Source organism: Equus asinus, chromosome 18, assembly GCF_041296235.1.
Source record: "Equus asinus isolate D_3611 breed Donkey chromosome 18, EquAss-T2T_v2, whole genome shotgun sequence".
In the NCBI taxonomy this organism is placed as follows: Eukaryota; Metazoa; Chordata; class Mammalia; order Perissodactyla; family Equidae; genus Equus; species Equus asinus.
The window spans coordinates 19,146,831-19,172,130 of record NC_091807.1 but is presented as its reverse complement, the minus strand read 5'-3'; the positions used below and the strand labels follow the sequence as shown (position 1 = coordinate 19,172,130).

The following is a 25,300-nucleotide window of genomic DNA, read 5'->3' as shown; positions in this document are numbered from 1 at the left end:
CCAAATTATATTGATAGTCAATGTTAAAATTAGACATGTCTCCAATTCATTGTAACAAGAGGAGAAAAAAGAAGCAATTATTAAAAGATACTAAGGTCTTTCTTTGGTTAAAATAAACAATATTACACATATTATAAGCCAGATGAAATGGTGAGAAATGTCTTCAAAATAATTAATCTCCAAGAATTTTTGTAAAAGATTATATTAAATCGACTAAGTTAGTAGTATTTTTAGTCATTAAAATTGCAGAACAAGTCAATAAATGTCATTTTATCAGCCTCTAGTTCCACAGATAATTTTGCAATCATTTTATAAGAATTAATTTATCATAACTATCCAATACACATTGTTTATAAAATAAAATTAGATGGAATTATGCTGTATGAATATTCCAAAAGGAATGTGATTGCAATTTTGTACACTCTATTTCTTTGTAAATCAAGAAACACATCTTTCAAAATAAACCCAACCTTAATAAGTGAAAATGAGAAAATCAGATCATAAACTATAAACATGGTATCCACTAAGATACATACATAGAAAGTCATTATTATCAATAAAATATATTATAAATTAATGTAAGGTGAGTATATTGTTAAAAAATAGTTCTTCAGTCTGAAAAACACGTATTCTACATTTAGTATATTGCTTATAAAAGGTTAAATATATCTGAATGTAATAAGTAATGGTTTTTTTAATTCAACAGTCCACAAACTTTATTTGGACAGTCTACAATGCATGCTATACAAAAAATAAACACTAAATTAACTTTTAAACACCTTATTTCTCCAAATTAAATAAAAGACAAGATCTGCTAGTTTATTACAGACAACTTATTTCAGATATGAGTTTGACTTTGTAATATTTATTTAAAATTAGAGTAAGAAAACATATAACCATAAGAATAATTATGATGAAAGCATATGAAGATCTTTTTTCGTTACCTTCCCAATGCATAATTTTAATTCTATAGGATATTGTGGGTTTCAAGACTCTCAAATTCACCCATCATCCGTTATACCCTTTAAAATTTCCCCAAGAAACCTTCTAAAGTTAAATTGAACAATTCTTGAATTATGACGGCATGCCTTCGATGTGGCTTTCCACAAGTCCTTAGCATTCAGTAGATTCAGTCACAGAAAACTAGACATTATTTTGTGACATTTTAATAGATAAAATAAATCTTTTTTTCTCCTTCTCCTGGAATCTACTCTGGCTTTGTATCAGCTGCATATTTTAAAGGGGATGAATTCTATCTCCTACCTTCTCAGATAGCTTTGTCCGTACATCTGTATGTCTGACTTAACTGCTTGATCTGTTTCATCAGCTGTGAAACACATTCTAGCCTTTTAGATCACAAAAGTCCTTCTAACAGTGAGTGTTTTTTTCTCTGCCCACCTTCATAGCAAAGCTTCTTGAAAGCATTAAATAAACATAGAATCTAAACCTCCTAAACTCACACATAAAATCCTCAGTCCAGTCCTACCTAATTTCTCTTCCAACCACTTCAGCAAAGCTGTATGTAATAAGGACACTTCACATCACTTTTGATTGAGTTCCATTGACCTCTCAGCAGCATTTGAAGCGTCAAATGCAATTTACACCTTTTCTTCTTAGATACAATTCTCTCTTAACTTCCAAGATACTACAGCCTTGTGTTGTTCCAGTAACTCTATAACATTTTGGTCTCATTGGGGCTGGTGTGGTTTTCACTTCTTTTATAATATCACAGTTCCTTAGGACACAGTTCTTAACTCTCTACTCTTCAGTAACTCAAGAAGCACTCCTTGAACATCTCTGCTGTGCCAGTCACCCTTCTGTGTACTGGTAAAACATCTATGAATATCGCAGACATCATCTCCTTTTCATAGAGCCTGGGCATTGCTCATTGTGTGGTTTTGTCCTCACCCAGGCTTCAAATACCAAACATCTGGTAAGGTTGACAACATCATAATGTATGTTTCCAAGATATGGCTATCTTCTCATCTCCATACACACATCTAACTACTATTTGGCATTTCAAACTTAACAAATACCAAACTGATCCTATGTTTGTTCCTCATTTTCCAAATCCTGCTCCTCCTACAAGAATCTTCGTCTTGAGAAATGATGCCAACAATGTTCCAGTTGCCCAAGCGAGAAACCTAAAAGCGGTCAATATCTACTGAATCCAATCTGTTATACAGGCAGGGTTAATCTACATCTATGATGACTCTGGAGTTTATTCACTGTTTTCTTTTCCTACTGCCATCACTTTTTTCCCAAGCATTCCTGTTCATCCATCTCTGGCTTTTACCCATATGAGCAAGAATAGTCTGTCTAAACGCATATCTATTCATTGAACTTCCCTGCTTCAACTGCTTTATTACTGCTTTTAGGATCTGTTTGAAAATCATTTACACGGTTTTCAGAAGACCTTGGATTCTCTGGGCTGCAGGTCTTTCTCTAAACTTTCTTTCTCTAAACTGTTTTCACACCTCCAGGTTCTCTTCCAGCCATGCTTTTTCTTGTTCCTAAAGTAGATCAATTTCTTTCTTCTCTCAGAGACTTCTTCCATATAAGACACTTTCCCTGAAAGGTTCATTCCCTACAACTTTATTTTTCTTTCCTTCTTTCTTTTTTGTGTGAGGAATATCGGTCCTGAGCTAACATCTATGCCAATCTCCCTCTATTTTATATGGGATGCCACCACAGCGTGGCTTGACAAGCAACGCTAGATCTGCGCACAGGATTCGAACCTGTGAACCCCAGGCCACCGAAGCAGAGCACAGGAACTTAACCACTACAACAGCAGGCCGGCCCCCCTACAACTTTCTGTTGGAAAGTCACTTTCTAAGGGAACACTTCCTTAATCCTCACCCTTCCCCCATTAGTTAGGTGCCCTTGCCAAACCCCCTCATGGCAGCATACTGCACCAGCAGAGCTCTTAGCTGTAATTATTTTGTGGGTATTCTAACTCGTGTCTAATATGTCTCCCTACTAGCCTGTAACGTCTTTGAGAACAGGAGCCAGTTCTGTACTTTTCACAGATAATTCCTCTGTACTCCTTTCAACACTTTCACAAAGCAAGACCCCAATAAATAACTGGAATGAATGAACGGATGAAACTTGCAGAACAAGAAGAAACTAGCTTAGAGATGAGGAAATGGATATCAGAGAAGCTAAGCAACAGGAACAAAGCTGAAACTGTAAACCAGAATTCTGTCCATTTCCCTTCTAGGTCCTGCCCACCAGCTCATTCTCCGAAATTGAAACAAAAAATGTTTTTAGAGTAAATGCATCATAGCACATCTTACTCATTTTTCTGCCTTCAAATATACTGTCTTATTTATTTATCTATTTACCTTTCTGTCTATACTTATTGTCGGTTATTAACAACAATTTCTTATAAAAGTAGCAGGGACTCTGGGAGTATAACATCAAGTAGCCTGCCTGAAATCTTTTTTTCACAGTTTGTGTTTCATCAATAAAATGTTATTAAAATGTTGCCTTCTACTTAATAAAATATTCATTTTTATCTTGATAAAAATAATTATTTCCTCCAAATATATGAGCTACATTAAAAATTTAGGAGGATGGAGTACAGTGTTACAATTCTCCTTTGAAGATTCTGACTCAGATGAAGAATCATATTTATATCATGCTCCTGATATCTGCCTAGAGGATAATTACTACAAACATAATACACTATAGTTACACAGACAGCTGTTGGTGGTTCTAACTCAGAGGGGCAATGAACTTGATAGTACATTCAACCATTCTTCTAATTTAGGCATATCATCTGGTAAGGGCATCAAACTTGTCATGTGACAAAGTAGCTATGACTTTGAACAGATCCTTTAACCTCTCAAAATCACATCTGTAAACTGAGGATAATTCTTCCTTTTTCAACTCAGATTCAAGAAGAAAATGAGATAATAAATGCAGAAGTACTTGTAAATTTTTTTAAATGCCATCATAATATAAAATACCCACATTATTTCTAGATGCTCCCAACTTCCTAATTTCAAATTATAATTGGAACCACTGATTCATTAATATTAGCAATACAAAGCCATAATATCAATTACTTTTAAACCATATAACCAATAGTAAGTAATTTTAATAGAAAGGTTAATAGTATAAAGCTGCTTTCAATTTAAAAAAAAGATGTACAATATAATGAAATCATAATAATGAGATTAATATCAATTTGAAATTACAAGATGACTAAATAACATGTCTGAACTGACAAATTTTTTTCTAGTCTCAAAATGTTGTGTAACGATAGTGATACTCTATTACGACTTATATAAACCATGCTTATAAATATGCCATTCTTACCTCTCTTTATATATGTATGTACAAAGAGTATATATATATATACACACACATATATATACATATTTACATATGAAATTTACCAGTAAATATTAAATATGATATTTAAAGGAACAATAAGTGTTAAAATATGACCAATATGACAATTCACTAATAGAGTGAAGTATGACTATGAATCAGGATAAATTCTCACATCTTTATGTCTATAACGTGTATCTGAAAAAAATTTTAATATCCCTCCTGTGGACTTTGATAATATCACTAGCATGGAGTGATCTCAGCACTGTTACGTAACAAAGGTAGAATCCACCAATGTACTGTGAATACCGATGTAGATTGTCTTGCAACGCTGTGAACCTCCTTGAAACTCTAGCTATCGTTCTTTCTAGGGCTACATCTGTGGTTTTTTTCTGCCTCACTGTGCACTTGATTTATCTTTCCAAAATCAACTTGCTTGGTCAGGCATGGCTAGGTTCACAATTAGCTTTGGCCACATTTTGCCAGAAATGGAAGGACTAGCCCCCATGTGTTTGACAGAGAAGCTGTCTTCTTTGCAAAAGTTTTTTCTGATCTTATCAGAAATTTTTCATGTTGATTTTCAGCAGTCACTCCTTCCTTCCACAATCTTCCTCTGCTCATCTGCTGAAGTTCTCAGAGTGTATTTACAATTAACCAATACCCCACGGCAAGAGTGACTGAGAAATCTTGAGTAAGACATGTCACAATAATCACGACTAGAACCTAGAATTTATACTTCCTTCTATAAAATTCTGTTTTCAATATTAAGAAAAACTCCAGAGGGGTTATAAAAAGATGGTGTCATATTTATTTTCAGCCTAAGAAGGCATATAGTTTTGCTTACCTTTAATAATGTTGGGCTTTGGCGGCATGCTGAACTCATAGACTGTTGGTTCTGAATATCCCAATCTATTGGCAGCTGTAATTTGAACTTCATATCCCATTGTCCACTGCAGATGCTCCAAAATAATGTGGTCTTTATTTCCCTGTACTTTTTTCTCTAGCCACTGGTCTTCTTTATCTTTCTGTAAAGGCAATAAAATTATATTTTGTAAATACCCACACACTAACATTGTAATTTTTGAAAAGTTTAATTTATCTTGAAATGGAACAAATGGTTTTGTTAATATCAAAAAAAGGATATTTTCTCATCAACAAGAATAAATGACCTTGCTGTATCAATGAAGTGATTTCCAAGAACATAGAATGTAGTTTTTTATATTAGCCAAAGAGTGATGATTTCATAATTATTCACTGATGATTTGGCAGATGATCATTCACCTCCATTAAGATTCCTTTTATTTCATATATGTTGGTTTCTGTTTGGCCACTTTGTTGATTATTAACAATCATGTGAACAGGAAAAATGAAACATAATACATAGAAAAAGCCTAATATATTCATTAAAATACTTGTGAGATACTACTGGCTAAGGTTTGACGGAGAAAAAAACAAAGATAGAGTGTCTTGCAAATAAAGTGTGGATATTTTTTATAGATTTTAATTACCACTAGCATCTTTTATTACTATAATGTTTTAAATGCAATGACACAGCATACAAGAAAAATTATTACCTGTTAAATGGGTCATTAACATAAGAAAATAAAACATGTTATCCTATCCTTGAACATTCTACAATTAAATCCTATCTGATTCTTTTTCAAAAATATACATTTTGCACTACATGATATTTGAATTACCCTTTATTTGGAAAAAAATATTATGACTGCAATTAACACAGAAAAATAAATTGATATAATATTATGAATTAAACAATCCTAAGAACATTTAGCTGTGCCATATGTTAATCATTTAAATTCAGGTAAGTCCCTTAATCTCTCTGCCTTGTTTCCTTCAGCTCTAGTACAGAAAAGATGGTAGAAGGTGACTTGTCAGCTTTCATGAGGGAACAATGAGGAAATCTAAGTAAATCGTGTATTCCAGGGGCTTAGGAATCATAATCACTTAACAAATGACAGCCATTATTAAGGAGAAACTATTTCTGTGATAACTGTATGGAAATGAAATGATTATTCTCCGGAATTATGTTTCTACTAATATATCATTGCAATTGCAAATCTTAATTTCCAAGAGGTGTAATTATAAATAGACTGTAGCATGACTATAGTGTTAGATAGATTGTTAGATAGATAGATAGATAGATAGATAGATAGATCAGAGCTCAGCTCAATATTACTTTATGTTGAGACAATATTTTACTCTGTTTCTTTGACTATAAAGAACAGCAATGTTTTCTGAATCTACGCTGAAATTGAGGATTTATTTTCTAAAGTCAAATTGTGGAAGTTAAATTCGCGATAGCATTACGTTGATGGCACTACATATATGAAGTGTCCTTCAGCAGACAAGAAGACATTATAGTTTTGATAACATACTATTATTCTCTTTTCCTACTTAATTATTTTTGGATACATAGAACTTTCATTACCAAGGAAATTTGTTGGCCTTTCTTTTTGTTTTGTTTTTACCTCTAAAACAGAAAATATTAGCACCCCTAATGAAGCTATGGGTTTTGGACAAGCACTTAAAGTTATCATATAAGCAAGAGGCATTTCCCTTGCTTTTCGACACTTATAAATAGCTTAATTTGTTAGACTGCACTCTTGTCCAACACTATTTAAGGCATTAGGAGGTGTATTGAGGACATTGGAAAACTGAGCAGTTTGGACCAGAGAGTTTGTAACTTGTCTAAGTCATTAAATGACTAGTAGAGCTAAGAAAGGAACATAGGTGTGCTTTTGAAACGCTTAGGTCAGCTCTACCAAACAGCCATAATTTTCCTAACATTCCCTTTCTTCATCAATTCATTCATCAATTCTTCATTCAGTCTTTATTGGGTAGTGGGGTTGTTGTGGAACTACGAACACAGTAGTGAACAAGACAGATGAAATACCCTCCTCCTGGAGTTTACAAACCAGCACAGAAGAGAGACATGAGTTCTTTAAAAACCAGACAGTGCCTTGGAAGCATGTAACAGGGAGAGCTAACAGAGTCCAGGGACCGTGAAGGTCTCCTCCGAGGAAGTGATGTCCCTCTTACTGGAAATAATAAACTTCAGCGCCAGTATTCTTTTCATTTGTCCTAACCTAGTTGATGAAGACAATGTCTGATTCCATCACAGAGGTTTAGATTCCAAAATAAGCACAATGATTGTAAACCTCAGTAAGAAGAACAGTCACTGAGAAAAGTACAAACAGACATTGTAGGCTTATTGTTTTAAGTAAATGTAAAAACACTTCAAAGGTATTGACCAAAAAGATTAAGCTTAAAAAAAATCTCTATTCAAAAGTAGCCTTACATGACACATAATGTGATATAATATATATGTGTGTATCTATACATACATATATCAACAATAAAATTCATATAACGCATAAGTATTTGATATATATTGTGTATACACACACAGATACAGGAAGGAAGGGGTGAGGAACACTGAAGGGTTAGACAAGGACACGGCTACACAAAGCAGTAGAGTTGCCCCTATAGCTTTCCCTTTACCCCAATCATTCAAACAGTTCAGTGTAACTATGATGGGGTTGGTGAGAGCAAAAATTTTTGTGGAAATCCAGTGTTGAGTTTTGCTTTGGATCTGAGTGAAGATGTGGGTGAAAGAGGCAGAAAATAAGCAAGAGCTGAGACTTGGATTGCCCCAGGACACAATTTCTTCTCAGAGGGACGGGTAGCCTTCATGTCCTTCAGGTGATCCTCCAAAAATCTCCTATTGCTTGGAATTGAGCATTTGAGGTGAAACTTCCTGACAAGCACAAGACATGCAGATAGTCTCTTCTGAATTACCAATCATCTAACACTTAATTGTTGAAGCTCTTAGTGTGATAAATTAAAAGCCCCTCCACCATTTTAGATAGTTGGACTGATGGCGTAAGGAAGCAAAGGGAGTTCTAATATTTTACCCAATTTAAATCAACTTCATTTTCCAGTCAACATTAGACAAGGAGGATTTTTAATCTCCTAATTGCTATTCCTAGGGAATAGGAAAAAAATTAAGAGTGGGTGTTACTAAAAAATTAAAGTGGGTGTTACTCCCCTAGGCATCGAAATTGCAATTATGCATTTGTAGAGTACCTAATTTACAGATTTTGAATGCCTAGGGAAAGATTTAAGATAATCTAGTTGCAAAATGCTCCCCTAGGTAACTTAATGAAATGATTTGCTGAATAAGGCTATTATTAATAAGCCAATTAAATGCTGAAGGACAGCTACTGAAAGAAAAATGGTCATTTTGCTTTGATATAGCTTCTCTTAGGCAATCCTTTTTGTTAGAAAAAAGATAGCAAGGCCATATGACAGTTAAAAGCACTCCTTAATAATTATTCTAAAGTCACAATATCAACACATAAAGAAATATTTCCTATGATCTGTTTAGAGTGGAGAGCAGAGGAAAGATGGAAGGGGTCTTGATTTTCCTATTTGTAGAGGGTTCCTTGACTGTTTCATTCATAACAAGAAGTAATCCACTAACTTGCTTTTCCAAGTCTCAGGGAACACATGGTCAACATCATTTTAGATGAAAACAGAATAATTATAAAAAGAGAGGACAATCTAGTTGAGCTCATACAAACTAGATGAATTTTAAGATTCTCGTGACTTGTGTGTGTTGTGATTTAAGATTTTGTGTTTCCTTGTAAGGCAGTTCCTGGTTCCTGGATTTCCTGGTAGCATGGTTCAGCTATTCATTACTTGTATGACCTTACAGAACATACCAGAATTCTCTAAAGCTCTGATTGCTACTCCGAATATGAGGGAGAGATGATTTAGCAATGTGGACAATTTATTCATATATATATATATATATATATATATGCATATACACACACACATATATATAAACACACACACACACATATTCTATGTGATTTGCAAAAATGTAAGATGTGTGGAGGTTTTTAGCAGAGTTTAAATTCTCATCTCTTTTTTCGATTATCATAACTGATTCAAATTGCCTTTGTTCCACATTCTGAAGCTTGGCAAAATTTTGTAAACTGTACTCTGCTTAATCTATTCCGAGGCTCCATCACCCAAATAGTTCCTTAGGGAAAAACAAAACCCAATCTTTCCTATTCATCACCTTATGTGTCCTCACAACCCGTAAAAACTCACACAGTGCAAGTTTTTTTTCCCTTGTATTCATTATTTCTTGTATTTATTAATCCAGTTACAGGACTATTTATAATTGCACAACATAGATTAATTTATTTATCCATTGATTCATTGATGCATTTCTTCATTCAGACGACAAATAATCTATTTGATACCATAAATTCAAGGATGAATAAAGCTCATCCTCTTCACTAGCAGCAAAGAAAAATTACCAAAACTGCTGAGGACTCTTTAATGTCCATAGCTATTCATTATTTGAAAATATTTCAAAACTTAAACTGATGGCTTTAAATAAATTTCAATATACACACCTAAACAGAACTAACTATAAAATAAGTTCTCTCAACAACAAAAACTCAGTTTCCCTTATTTATTATGTCAATACCCTTTTCAAAATTACCTCTTCTTTTCCTATGGCCATTGAGATACAACCTCTTGGACTCCAAATAGCTTAATAAGGTTAATTAAGACGTAGAAACGGATGCTAGAGCACTGTTGCTAGTCTCTTAAAGTACCTTCCTCACAATTAATTTTAAGCTACCAGATTTCTTTAGTCCTTCTTAGCTCAGGAAACTTATTTAACGTACCAACACCAAGCAATAGTTATGATCCCATAGCTATCATCGAATTAGAGAGAAAACTGAAAAACTCATGGAATCATACAAAAAACTATTCATTAAATTATATGGAGTTATATTGACAGGACCATACAAAGTAGCTGTAAAATACTCTGTACATAAAATACCCTCTTTCATTTTTTCATATACATTATGAGATTGTTTGTCTTTATTCTCCAAGTATATGGTTTAATCTTACTGACATTGTTAGAGATGTAAATTTTTACAGGTCCATAGAGACATCTAATTTTGCTTGCATTACTCTAGTTCTGTTCTAATAAATTCTGTCTTCCTAATGGGTGACTGAACAAAGTCATGTGCTCTATTTACCACAGGATAACGCAGAATAACGTCTTTCCTGGTTCATAATCTATAGGAAGTTAGACATTCTCTATGCTAGGATATGATTAGTCTTATTCCCAGTGAAATGCAGGTTTAAACAGTTAGATTTAGTGTCTATGACAAATCAACACTCATATAAGGAATACATTGCCTCAACTTTGTTTTTCCTAAATTATAAAACGCATAGTCCTGTGCACACGGATGCTGAAAGATAGGATCAAAGAAATAATCAAGTGAAAATCAGAAGGGCATTTCTTACTTTCTGGATTCCCCATCTATTTTCACAGAAGTTATCTAATTAAAAAATGCATTGCATATGGCTAAAGAATTTTTTCAAGTTATTCAGTTGTACTTTAGTCCACTGTGGAATTGATGCAGTTGGAGAAACTAACAGCTAAAGTGGTTTGGAATCATACAAAGAGAACAGACAATTAAAAATCTTTTTGAAATAGTTGTTTTAATACAAGTGCAAATATCAAGTCAATTGCTGCTATAAATATTTAGCCACCAAATCTTCTTGAACATCTAAGTTTTTAAACGTGAAGAAGTAATATGCTGAGAAAAAAAAATAGAGAAAATTATTCCTTCCCAAGTTCAGCTACTGTTCGACACATTAATACAACCTCATATGGAATCATGGCACTTCCAAGAGGACCTGCAGAGCGTGATGTCTGCAGGATGGAAGAGAAAGGAGGGGAAGAAAAAAAGATAGAGATACGGAGATAAATGCTGGAATAGAAGGCATGCCATTAAATAATATGATAAAGATAAAGTGGATCAGAATGGCTATATTTGGAGGTACAGGAGCTAGGCAGTTGAGGCGAGATGGGAGACTGGTTGAGGGGTCAATATAATCTTCACAGGCAGATTTCAATTCAACCCTGACTGCTCCAAAACTGTGTTTAGACTCTAAAGTCTTACATTCTGATATCTATTCTCCATTCTACCAAGTCACCCAAATTCTCTAAGGTTCAGTTTGCCCATTAAAAATGGGCCACTTCATGTTTTATTAATTATAATTTTTTTAATGTTTTCAAAAGTGACCAATGCCTTTCTTGCAGTACAAAGGGTGGAAAGGAATTACTTTTACAAATCTTGCCATAGTAGTGTAAATTTCCGCAGTTAAAACAGTGTGCTCTTTTAAAATGCTGGGAGTTCTGAAAGTAACATAGTAATTGATTATCAGTCAACTATAGCTATGTTTCAATTATGCAACCAATCATTTTCATTATGATAAACCAAACCTGCTGATGCCTTGATCTTGGAATTCCAGCCTCCAGACCTGTGAGAAAATAAATTTCTCTTGTTTAAGCTATCTAGTCTGTGGCATTTTATTATGGAAGTCCTAGTGACTAACACAGTCATTATAATAAAGATAATTACACTAACAGTTGTGACACACCCGGTTGTTTAGCTGATCCAGCTCCCCAATACAACCACCATTCTTTTAGTGGTGGTCACGAGGCATAATTCTATCTAATGACACATAATTTAATTCTGCTTCATGGGGCTTTGGAAAACTTGTACTGTATCGCTGGAAAAAAGACAAATTCAGCTTAAATACTCTATGGCTTCTTTTATTCTTTCCATTCTCTTCACATTCTGAAAGTGGACGTGAAGCCACCGTCTTAAGAACACAAGATAATCTATATGAGGACAAAAGTCAACATGCCAAGCAGGAAAGAACATAAAGAAAAATGATTTGGATGCCCGATTATATTGTTGAGATGCTTCCTTAGCCCTGGACTGTCTAATATGTAAATTTCTTTTAATGTGAGAAAAAACTTCTTGGTTTAAGCCCCTCTAGTCAGGTTTTGTGCTACCTGCAGTCCAAAAGTACTTCCTAACAGATACACAGTTTATATTCATTTTATGAATAAAATCTATGTGAAAATTACTGATCACTTTCTGGAAATAAGATATTAGTGGCTTTTTGAGTGAGTTTGTAATGTTATCTCTTGAATTTGTATTAAATATTTTGAGAAAGGTGCATGCATGCTGTGGGCAGCCATGTTCTTATTAGTTTCTGAACTTTAGTTTTGGATAACTGGAAATAGAAACATAGCTGAAATAGTCAAAGCACTCCTAAAATATACATGCCGTATTAATAAAAGTCACTAAAAAAAGAGATAAATATAAAATAGAAAATAATAAATATTTTCTATCTTCAATTGAAATCAATGATTCCTGTTGAAGTCAATATAGCATTTGGGCTATTTCTACCTTCAAGTCTTTAAAAAGGACAAGTCAAGCATAGCTTTTAGTTTTAAGTAGAAATTATATAAATAGAGGATATTTTAAACATATTCCTATAACTAGTGTTTGCATTTCAGTGTTCATCATGGGATTTTGGGGGTTTCCCTAAGAATTCTTACCATCCACCCCTATTTTGTACCATAAACTCTTCTGGATGCAAGTATAGGTTACCGTCTGCACGAAAGGTCTGTTCTCCTAGTCCAACTCATGAATTCAGTTCAGGCCTATGACCCTTAGAGAGAGATTCTTTCCCTTCCAAAGAGTTGCCAGCTGGGCAAGTAAAAATGGCCAAGAAAGCTGGCTTGAGTAGCATGAGACTATAGATTCACAGAGAGACCACTGAGTCTTTGAGAGTTATTTTCGGGTAGAGGCATGAGGTCTCCAGAGAGGAGCCTCTGAAAGACACACACAGATGCTCATCGTTGCTAGCCTGAAATCTGTGACAAAGAGGAGTCCTGGAAAACGAGTAGTAACATTAAATTTAAAAGATTGAACTGATGTCTAAAATTAATTATTGAAGTATGCTATTTTAAATCAATTACCCTTTTCTACTGCCCCTCAGAACTTAAATGTTTGAATTTAAAAGCAACAATATCATAATTTAGAAAACTGTGGATTTGTGGGAAAATAGTTAAAATTCATGTACATATCATTAAGGGGCAATTTCTTAAAATATTACTTGCTAAAATATAATAATCCTGGAAAGTATTAATAAATGTTCAGTAAACATAAACATAAAAATGACTGTACCATGGGGATAATCATAAACACTAGTAAATAAACCTTACAAAATTTAATTTAAAATTATGCTTCACTTTTAACATATTCCACAGTAGACTCAAATATTTAGCAGTACTTACGGCAAATTTGTTAGGAGAAATCACTGCCACTGGGCTTTCGCATCATTTTCAGCCAAAGGCAAAGTCCATTAGGCCACTTCATTTATCACTCTGCAACCAGGGGACACCTTTCATCCTCTACACATATGAAAAGCTCCAAAGAAGCTCTTTATTGTCCAAAGTCCCATACTAGTGAGTGCTAATTAAACCTGAAAAACACTATTTCCTCTTCCTCAAGTTCAATGTGGCCATTCTTTGTTAAATGTTAATTAAAGTAACTTATTTGAGGTGTGATTTGCTAAGAATCCTACCTACAGTAACTAAAATTGAGAAGAGGACTTAGCTTGAAGTTACTAATATCGAGCATAATAGAAAGTGAAAATATCCTGCCAAACTTGTCAGAAAAACAGGGAAAATGGTTTCCCATTTCTGAAATGTTATTATGTCCCATTTCACACTTAGAACACAAGATGAAAACCATAGGATTATTTTGAAGATTTATGCTTAGATTTTACCAAAAAAAAAGTGAGCAATAACAATTTATAATGATAAATTTCAGCAATGAAAAATTAGCTTTTGAATTCCTATGAGTACGTTTATTATGGTTGCTATTTAATATGCATTCACTCCTGACATGTCTATGGACTCAATGCAAATTTAATGCAGTTGGAAAACACTTTGTAGAAAATGATAATAAATGGAGTACTTACACTTCTATATTTCACGATATATTCCAAAATAGGGGCTCCTCCATCATCCTGTTTGGTAATGCTGAGTTTAAAGCTCTTCCCACTGCTTGGCTGCCCATGTATGGATGGAGGACTCGGTTCACCTAAATACGCAATACAACATTCTTGATATTTGCACACACCTCAGATACCTAGAGAAACTGCACTTCAATAAAAACAAGAGTGCATGTAATCGAAATATATGATGTTATCCTGGATTTACTATTGCTATTTGCCCTTTGTTGTGATATAACCTCTGATCCTCTTTTTCCCCCGCACAAGAAACAGCAGCATTCATAAATCTAGAAGTATCATGCCAAAATTGTGAAACCTCAGGACAAGATGTATTATTTACAGTGACGTGCAAATGCCCTGAGAATAGTACTACATTATATGTGTTAAATTTTACTTCTCTTATTAATAGTGTGTAATTCTATTTAGTCTATTAATGTAAATTTATTTTGTAAACATTTTGTAAATATGTATTAATATAAGCATATTAAGGCATCAAACTCTATGGAATATATACCTACCAGGAAAGATGATGGCTTAGCAATTAGTTATCTATTTTAATGAGCATTTTCCTAAATAGATGAAGATTTGAATAAAGAAATTTTAGTATCTAATCTATAGACATGTGCTTCAATATCTTTTCTTTCTTCTACCTTCATGAACATATTTGTCTTTGATGTTATTCTTCACATGGCGATGGTCTTATAACACAGATGCTTACAATATTTTTAATATGAACAGGAACTGCCTAAAGTGTAAGAGTTTTATATGAGAAGGACGCCATCACTGCTTGGCAACTGGGAATGGGAGCTCCCTACTGTGAGTTACTTATGGGCATGGAATGCACTGGAATCTTCTGCCTCCGTTTCCTCCAATTCCCTATGGATGTGCATATAGATATGGACATGCTAACACTAAGGAACTCTCAGGGGCCATGCTTTAGTTTGTAAGCTTCCAGAAACTTGGAATACAGTACCTGGTCTACTCAGAGGAATGTCAAGACAGACAAAGTAAACAGACTAGAGTAAAGAGAAGTGCATGCCACTAGACCTGGAGCAAACCAAATCTAGGGTTTTTCTCAGAAAGTTACCTTCATTTCTAATATGATGTTTATAACTTTAAGCAAATGAGTAGTTTATTTGAGAAAAGGCAAGTCATTAAAGAAATATGACAATTGGGTGTGTTGGCATGCAAGTAAATAGTAAAATAGCCTTGTAGGGTACAGCCATATAGAAACAAAGTAAAGAAAGGAATTATAGTCATTAAAGTCAATTAAATTAGCATGCAGATATAATGACATGAGGTGATGCATATGCTACTATTATATTTTTGATAAATGAATTAAAACTTCTGTAAAAACCAGTACAATAATTTCTTAAAAGGATTTAATAAGTGATTATGGGAAAATCTAAATATTGTAAAATGGATTTTATATTCAGGTGGTTTTGTATCATTTCTAAGTTGAATTTTAGAATTTACACATTGTACAGTATAAATTCATTTAATAATATGGTATTCATATTGTTTTTAATAATAGCATTTGTAGATAATTATAAACCAGAAACTGTATCTTCAGTAACAATTGTTTTAACATACACATTTAAAATATTTAAGCCTACATTTAACCTTTGTGATTCCACTACAATTAGTACTTTCTTTGAAAATAAAATAAAGTTCAGAACAAATGTAGATTCCATCAGAGAAACTGATTAAAATAATGGTTTCTATTAGTTACAAGAGAATGTTTATGAATAGTAACAATATAAATAATCAAACAGTAATAATGGATAGTTATGACATATTAAGTACTTTGTGTATATTAGCTCATTTAAACTTCAAAAATATCCTGAGAAGCAGCTAAAGAACATACTTATTATTAACAAACCCAGTGTTCCAACTCTCAAAGTGCTCACTGTCTAGGACAGAGGTCTGAAAGTCAACAAAAGTACAATAAGCAATTAAAAGTGTTATAATTTAAAAGGGAAAGCAAAAAAAAGAAAGAGTAAGAGAGATATTTTACGGTTGAAACACCTAGAGTGGTGTCTATGAATGAATGAAGGGAAGTCTGCCTAAATGAAAGAGGAAATAAAGTTGGAGGGGTTAGACAAGGTCTTATTGTAGAGATGATGCCTTCACTGGGGACTGATGTGCAGTGACGCTGGAGATTATAAAAAGGAGAGAAATCAAGACAGAACGCACAGTACTTTGAGGAAAGAAAGCATTACCAAACTTTTATTCAGCCTACTGAGGCAGAGAGCATGTGACAGCTGAGGGAGGAGGTGTGAGGATGGAAGGCAGGTAAATGTGTACGCGGATAGAAAGTGGGAAGATGAAGGGTATGGTTGTTGAGGATTACAAGAAGAGAAGGGCTAAGTCTCTAAATTTTTATAAAGTCACTCTAGAATCATTTTAGTCTGGAGATAGATTATGAGTCAAGAAGTTCTTTCAGTCTTCCTGATGAAAAATAATGCAGGACTGACAAAGACACTGGCCTCGGGAATAGAGAAAAGGGAACACATCTGACATTTGATGAGAACCAACAGAAAGGAATAGTTCACAAATTAGAGTGAGACCACTTATTGTGGCCAATTTGACTGTCCCAATATGTGCATATAACAGACAGGGTTATGCATAGATTTTATAACAGCGTTTGTTAAGTCACAGTCAAATTTTCTCACATTTTTAAACAATTTATTCAACATAAAGGAAATACAAGTCTTTTAAAATTTATCTTAGCTTCACGTAAAACCAATTTGCTTAGATTATTCCAAAACAGGATAGCAACAAGAACAGGCTACAACAGCCCTTCTTCTGCAGTCACCAATGTAATGAATTAATTTAGTGGTGCCTTTTCCTCACACTTAGGACCTACATAATTTACAGGATAAAGGAAAGAGTTCCGACTCATCAAAAGAGTAGAATATCGGATGTGTTACACGGACACTTTTCTACTCTTGCACAGAATATAATCTGAGTACTACAATCCAATTAAGCAGACTATGAATAAATAGGACACCTTCCTGTTCAGGACACTTTTCCTGAGAACAATTTTCCTATATATATTGCCGTGTACCTTTTCTTTTTTCCCTGACTTCAGAGCTAAATTCTTTTTATAAATCTGAGATGACACCATCTTCAGAAACACTTCAACAAAGACATAATTCACTTCCCCAAAGTGTTGAACCATCTCCCTGCATTTTAAAATCCCATTTCAACTTGCAAGTAAAGAGAATAGTAAGAGAAAACACAACAGAGAGGATCACTTACGAACTGGTAGTGTCTGGAAGATTTCTATTTTACTGTAGTCTCCTTGCCCTTTTCCATTTACAGCTGCAACCCTGATTTCATAAGTTGTATTTGGTTCCAGGTTGCTCAAAACAACCATTGCTAGAAAAAAAGATGTATATGCCTATAATTAATGCATCTTAATAAGTAACAAATCAAACTACTACAATGCAGAGTGAATAATTTCACTGTAAGTCTTTCCATGAGACACACACACAAAATAGAAAATGCGTATAAGAACAATTCGTGAACAGTCCTCTTCCTTACCTCGATTTTAGTGCTCTAACCCCATGCAGTGACTTTCAAAGAATTGTTTCCTCTGTGATACTTACACTCACAAAGTAGAAAGTAAAATGCTTTCTTACTTTTCTTTTAACATTCAGTAAATGAGAACAGTTTAAGTAAATATATGCATCCACTTATTTATTTAAAAAATATATTTATTATATACAAAATATAATATCTTTTGTCCACTTTAAATGGATTATTTCTATAGAATTTAATGTGGATATGGAATTCAATATAATTCAATATATGGAACTCTGGCCTCCAGCCTACGGTGCTTCAGTCGTGTTAAATAAGTGTCACAGTTGACTCTACAGCAAAAGTGGATCATTTATTCGATAATCTTAAATCAAAATCCAATCATCTTTAATGCTAGCTTCAAGGTTGTCATCTCTTATATTTTCTCTCTGAATTTCTTCTCATTTATATACTGTACCAGACATGGACTCAACATAACACAAAGGTGAAGAAAGAATCTGAAAATGTACAGAGGGGTAAAGCTTATTAGAAACATCTGGGTCATGTCAACTTCTTTAATTTGCCAGACAATTTTGGATACAATTGTAGATTTCAAAATATTACATCTTTACAAATTCCTCTGATGGAGCTAATGAAAATCCATAATCACCTATATCTTTACTGCTTTTGCTAAACAGAGCAAAAATTAGTGGAAATGGTAAAGTCTTGATGAACAAGCAAAATGCAGTTATGTCTGGCTTATGTAATAACTCCAAGTCAACTGATCAATTCATAATAGATGAAGATATAAGCAATCAGAAAATGAAAGATTAAACCATAGGTAACCAGGATCATATTTGTAGGGGTATTGTTTTACAATGAACATGACTGAAGATGGTATACATTCAATAAAATTGCAATAGAATTTATTAACATATTTCTGATAATTAATTACATTGTAATACAGATTCACTAGATAACATTTTTCATTCTACACAGTGCGAATATACTTCAATTTGTTTTGATACTTCATTGTATTTGATTCTTTTCCTCAATACTCATTACTATGATTTCTGTTTAGATTTTTTATTATAACTATTTAATCATCATTGAATATCTTATTAAATTAAAGCAAATAAAAAAATTGCTTTATGCACTGTAGAGATATTTTCTGTCTAAAATGCAGAATTTAAAAAAATGAAAATTATATAAATATTTTTATATAAATTTGGTATATTACCATATGTACCAGATAAACATTAGTGGCAAAGACATATATTCCAGATATCAATCAGACCTTATTTCATCCAGTACAGATGTTCTAAAGTGAGCAGAAAGGATAAATTTCTAACTGGAAAAATTTACACTTGTATTTCTCAGTTTCTCTACCTTTTAAGAAAACTGAACTTGCTTTTGAGAGTGCATTGTCTTGTCAAAGCCTCACATGAAAACACATGGTGTCAGAGTTAAGGGAGGACAACTGGGAACAGATTGAATTGCAGGGAAATCCAACTGATTAGAAGCTACAACGATGAATGGGAAAACCAAGGCTTGAATTTAACTCTTTCTGACAGGTTAATAACCCATGAGCTTTTTCAGGAAACTCAAACCCAGGTAGTTGGTGATCTAGAGTCAGCGTATACATAACACCAGCGCAAGAAAAAGAATACAGCTATAATGGAGAGAAAGTTAGTACATAGATGGATCTGGTCATGCTGATGATGCAAAAGGAGGAGGGAATCAAACTAGGAGTTAGGCAGATAAAATGTTAAGAAGTTGGACTACTGTCCTTAAGGGAGAAGGTTTCTGCTCAAGGTCAGCATAACAAGGAATTCAAGAGTTCAAAATTCATTATATTTTATCAATTTAATCATTTAATAAATATAACAAATTTAAAACCAAAGTGAGCTAGGCCTACTGTTCTGCAGAGATTAAAGCTTTATAAAAGCACTTTTATTGTTCAAGGTTTATAATAAAAATGATTAGGCCCTTGGAAAATCAATATTGTCATGGAGCAGTCAATGTCCAATATGATGTCATGGAACAGTTAGTGTTTGATTATCCTCTTCTTTACCCTAAAGGAGAATGACGTGATGTAGCATGGGGACATATGAGAGACTCATGCAGGACCAGTCTGACTACAATAACCTTCCTAATATGACACTGTAGTGATAAATGCTTTAGACTCATGAAAGAGGTCATGTAGCTCTGAGCCTCATTTTGCCATTGGCTGAGATACAACCAAGTGTTAGGGCTGAGTTGATCTCTCAACTTCTAAACAAAGATACCTTCATTAAACGTCACAGAAACAAAAGTAGAAAAATAAGTCTATTGAATGTATGGATAAAAAATTTGTGATCTGTGAAATAATCACCACTATGCATCAATTATCTAAGCAAATGGAGACATCACGTGCAGACTATGAGATAATGCAAAAATAATTGATAGTCCAAAATTCCAACACCTCCGACTCCATGTTCAGTGGCAAAATACTCTATGTTTACCGGCAAAAGTAGTGTTAGTGATATTTACTTAACAAATGTTAACATATACAGATAATCTATATAGAGAGTATGCTACACTATATGAGAACATGCCATAGATGCTTTTACTACTGCTGACAACTTAGGCATGTGATATGCCTCTCCATATTTCTATGATGTAAAGAAACAGTTGCTATCATCATTTTAAGATTGTAAATCAGCTGCGTAGATGACAACAACTGGTAATACTTATATTCAACTGTCTTGATACAATTAAACAAGAAAAGCAATAGAATTTAAAGCACATAATTTAAATTGTAAATAACATTCTCCATAAGTCAGAAGTATAGAGATCACACTCTTCATTTTTTTAGGTTAAAAATGGATAACAATAGAGCTATTGAAGTATCAGAGCATATCAAATCAGGGAAAATCGAGGTTATTACTTAGATTAAAGAAAACATCGATCCACCGCTCCTTCTGACCCCAAAAGCAACTCCACGCTTTACTTGAATGATCTGAGTATTTCTTTCTCGCATGGACTGTCAGCTTTTTCTTCCTCTAACATTTCGTAAGGATGGTGAGGAGCTTTGAGTGTCCCGTTACCTCTACCAAGGGGAAACCTATTTCTTTAATTACATTATGATCAATTCAGAATCGATTTTCTCCACATTCCCGCACATTTTTCTCTTCTCAGTGTCAAGATCTCCCCTTTGGTGACTGAGTTTCAGCGCACAGCAGTTTGTGGAGGAGAGGAGCAGAGAGGCTAAATGATGGCTGAACTGCTATTACAATGCCGGGCTAAAACACTCAAGGGCAAAGTGGATGAGGAGGAGGCCTTACAGAGGATTTCCAAATGACAGGGGAGAGGCACGAAGTAAGCCTATTGATGCAAGTTCTGCAAAGTTTATATACAAGAAGTCAGTCTATTTTTCAGTTCTGATTCTAAAGGTTTTGGTACAATAACCCTTATTATGAGGCTTATTAACATTGTGTGAACATAAATATTATTGTGTGAAATAGAAAGAACTCCATAAATTGGGACCAATTTAAATAGAAGGAAAGGAAAAGATTCTGGGGAGGCAAAGCCTGGATGTGTAATTTGCCTTGCCTTTCTTAAAGAAGAGGATATATACATTAAATCATCCATAATTTGCTGGCATATTACCAAACATAGGGTTTTTGAATACCCAAGGTAGAGCTTGAAAGCAAACCACCACTTGAAAAACGAAAGGCTGTGTACTCTATAATAGAGCCATGCCTCAAATTATAAAGTTAGTTAATGGAGGACTTTCTTTGCCCACATGTGCCCATACAATACAGAAGAAAAGAGCCACAAACTGAGGTGTGGGCTGGGTTCTCTCCCTATAATTTATTAGAAATTCAAACTCACAAATTAGGTGAAAGTAGACCTAGATTACAAATCACTAAAAGGTCTTTAAGGACAAATGGCATCAATTAAGGTATTTTATAGTTACACTCAGCACAATTTGGAAATCATAATGCAATTCTTCTGAAAATTATAAACAATCATGAATTTTTCTTAGACATGCTAACAGGCATAGTTTCTATAAAGAATCCGATTTCCCTCACTGATTGAATGTTTCTGCTGGATTTAAATATAACGGAGTTTCGTAAATGACAATTTTGTCACCTGGCTATAAATGCAAAAAGTACAGCAAAATATTGACATACATGAAAACAGTGGCATTTAAACTGGTGAATGACAGCAAAATAGTAACTTTTTACATTATTTTTACAAGTATGGAAATGATATTGGAAGTTGTATTCTCCCTTTAAAAAGGGAATCAGACTTTACTAAAGGTTATTGAACGAAATAAGGTTTTGTTTGTTCAGATAATAATTGCAAATCCCTTCCCTTTGGCTGTCAAGAATCTACAGAATATATATGATCCCTGGAGCAAAATAAATTATGTATTTGCAAACTAATTAGGCTGAGTGAAATTCTAAGGTGAGATTAAATTTAGCCATGCTCTCTTCTCTCTCTCAAACCCCAGAACTTTCTTTGGGTTTTTCCTGCCATTCACTGTAAGCAGATGGGCACTCCCTTGACATAGAACTGCTGTATCATCTGCCTCAAATCAGACTGTTCAGGCTGTCAAGAACTGGGAAACACGTCTGACAGCTATGAGAAATCACAAAGCGTGGCTAGGATAGAACTGATCACTCAAACTTACACTTGCTGTTAATCTCCTCAGACAAATCTGAAGATATAATGAAATCCCTGAAGTTCCTCATCTAAGATTCAGCTTTTGTTCTCTAAACAATTAAAACAAGCCAATGAAAACCTTTTTTTTTTTTTTTCTTTTTCCGAGAGAGGGAATTCTGATTCCCTTCTGAAAGAGTTCTCAACAGGCTTGAATAAACATGTAAGTATTTTTCCCCTTTTTTAACCCATGATGTAGAGTTTTTTAACACTTGACTTCAGTTACCCTTTACACTCTTTCTCAGAATATTTTACTTAATAAAGTGTTTCTGAATTCTCATTAGAAAGGAACAATTAAATCCATGCTGACGCTCTTCATAAATTCCCAGCACTATAAGATGGACACGTCAGTGATTTTTCTTATAGTTCACAGGACCACATCAAAATCTTAGTAAAAATGCAATGATGAGAGATTCAGAGCAAAGTCAGATCACGCTATCCCACCATTAGGATTTCTTACACTTAGGCCTCTCACTGTAAAAGAGAGACATTTACCAGCCACTTCTGCCTATAATGCATTTTGGCCGATCTATTCTGTCATTTTTATTAATTTTTTATATGCTAAATGAAATGGTTTATTCCATGTATCCCATTCAAGGTTCTTAGCCACATTTCCTAATAATGAAGAATGAACCAATCTTGCTCTATCATTTATATTCTCTATTATGGAACACACCAAACCATACAGACAGCCCAGAGATCCCCTTAGAATGTAAGATTTATAAGCAATGCACCAAGTGCAATTTGGGCAGTTTTTTCTCCTCCTAGCTTCTTTTAAAAAATTTTTCTTTCTCTATTTTCAAAGAAGTTATATAGTATTTTTTTTAAAAATCTCATAATAGTGCTTAAAATTTCTCCAAGAGAGTTCCTGTTTTTCTATAGCTTTTCTATAGTTAACCCAGACATTTCCATTAGTTTTAATCAATTGCTTGCTATCTTTCAATAAATTTCAAGACACAGAAACAGTCTACTTTCTCTAGAAATCTGGGAACATGTATGTTCCTTTCTATATCACATTGTTTATTATGGCTTTATTTCATTTTTCATCCAACGTTAAGTGATTCAAATACATTAATATGAATGGTTACTATTCATATCTTAGAGATTATCATATACCTAAACACCTTGTCACAAAAATTTTATCCGTTAAGTAATATTTTCAGCATTTTATGAAAATATTAGTTTATATTTATATACAGATATTTTGAAAGGTACTAAGTTATTTTTATTTGGAGCATTTTAACATATGTGTTTTGGAGAATTCAAATTGTGAGGCAGATAATTCTATAGGTAAATATCTATGTGCGTAATTCATTTTCTTTTGAACACTTCAAAAAAACTGAAGATGTTCATCTGAACAATTCCACTGGGATCCCTCATAAAAAATGTTAAAAAATCTTTAGAATCTTGAATTTAAAGCTCAAAGAATGAACAGCTATGAATTAAAGTTTCAATGAATACAAAGAATTGCAAATGGAAAAGGAGGATTCCAGGAAGGTGGTAGAGTAGGAAGCACCAGGAATCTGTCTCCCCACCTGGACAACATTTGTACTGGCAGAATCTTCTAATGTAAATATTTTGGAACTCTGAAGTCTACTAATGACTTGCAACTTTCAGAGGAAAACATGGATAGTAAATTGTTGTAAATTTTGGTCCATTTCAGCTGTTAGCACAGTAACTGCTATCCATCCCCACCCCAGCCAAGTAGCAGGCAGCTGTTCACATGTTCCTGGAGCAGCTTGAACACAGCTTGAGGGAGCCAGGGAGGGTAAAAAAGATCCTGTCCTCCAAATGTCAGGGATCTCACTCTGACCTTTGATTGTTGCTTTTGATTACAGACATGCAGACAATGAGGTGGGCAGCCATTGTTGTTGCACCTCCCTTCATTGTCGCATGCCCCTCCTCCTCTGGCTGAAGTGACTTCTTGGGAACTTAAAGAACTGGTGCCATGAGAAGACTTTAAGTTTACATCTCCATCTGATCCTTGGCACAGACCCAGCCTACAACAACCTAAAAAAACAATAAACAAGCACGATAACAAAAAATAATTAATACTGGGGAAAGGGGAGAATCTGATTTCCAGACTCACCATATTATTAGATTCACATGTGCAGTTTTAAATATGAAATCATAAAGCATAGAAAGAAACAGAAGAGTATGGCCCATTCAAAGGAAAAAAATAAATCAACAAAAACTGTCCCTGAAAAAGACTTCATGGCAAATATACTAGAGAAAGACTTTGAAACAACTTTCTTAAAGATGCTCAGAGAACTAAAGGAAGATGTGGACAAAGACAAGAAAACAATGGATGACCAAATGGAAATACCAATAAAGAGAAAACGACTAAAAAGAAACCAAAAAGAAATTCTGGAGCTTTAAAGTACAATAACTGAAATAAAAATTCATTAGAAGAATTCACAGGCATATCTGAGAGAGTAGAAGAAAGAAGCAAAGGACTTGAAGATAGGACAGTGGAAATTCCTGAATCTGAGAAACAGAAAGAAAAAAGATTGAAGCAAAGTGAACAAATCCTAAGGGACCAGTGAGACAGGATCACAATGGAACAACAATCACACTTTGGGACTCCAAGAAACAGGAGAGAGAGAGAAAAGGACAGAGAGAATATTTGAAGAAATAATACCTGAAAACTTCAACCATGAATATAAACATCCAAGAAATTCAGTGATTTCAAGGTAAATGAACTCAAAGAGGCCCACATCAAGACACACTATAATCAAACTTTCAAAAGACAAAGACAAGGAGAAAATCTTGAAAGCGGCAAGAGAGA

General features: G+C 34.0%; 1 protein-coding gene across 2 annotated transcripts in view; it reads right to left on the bottom strand.

Annotated features, from left to right (window-relative positions):
- The window catches only part of NCAM2 (neural cell adhesion molecule 2), a 483,364-nt gene that overhangs the window by 38,244 nt on the left and 419,820 nt on the right, over window positions 1-25,300 (bottom strand). For both annotated transcript variants that reach the window (XM_044751022.2, XM_044751023.2), the window contains exons 13-15: window positions 17,542-17,661; window positions 14,245-14,366; window positions 5,183-5,363 (exon numbers count right to left, since the gene is read on the bottom strand). In XM_044751022.2, the coding sequence (XP_044606957.1) occupies window positions 5,183-5,363; window positions 14,245-14,366; window positions 17,542-17,661 (423 nt within the window). The remainder of the gene's footprint in view (window positions 1-5,182; window positions 5,364-14,244; window positions 14,367-17,541; window positions 17,662-25,300) is intronic.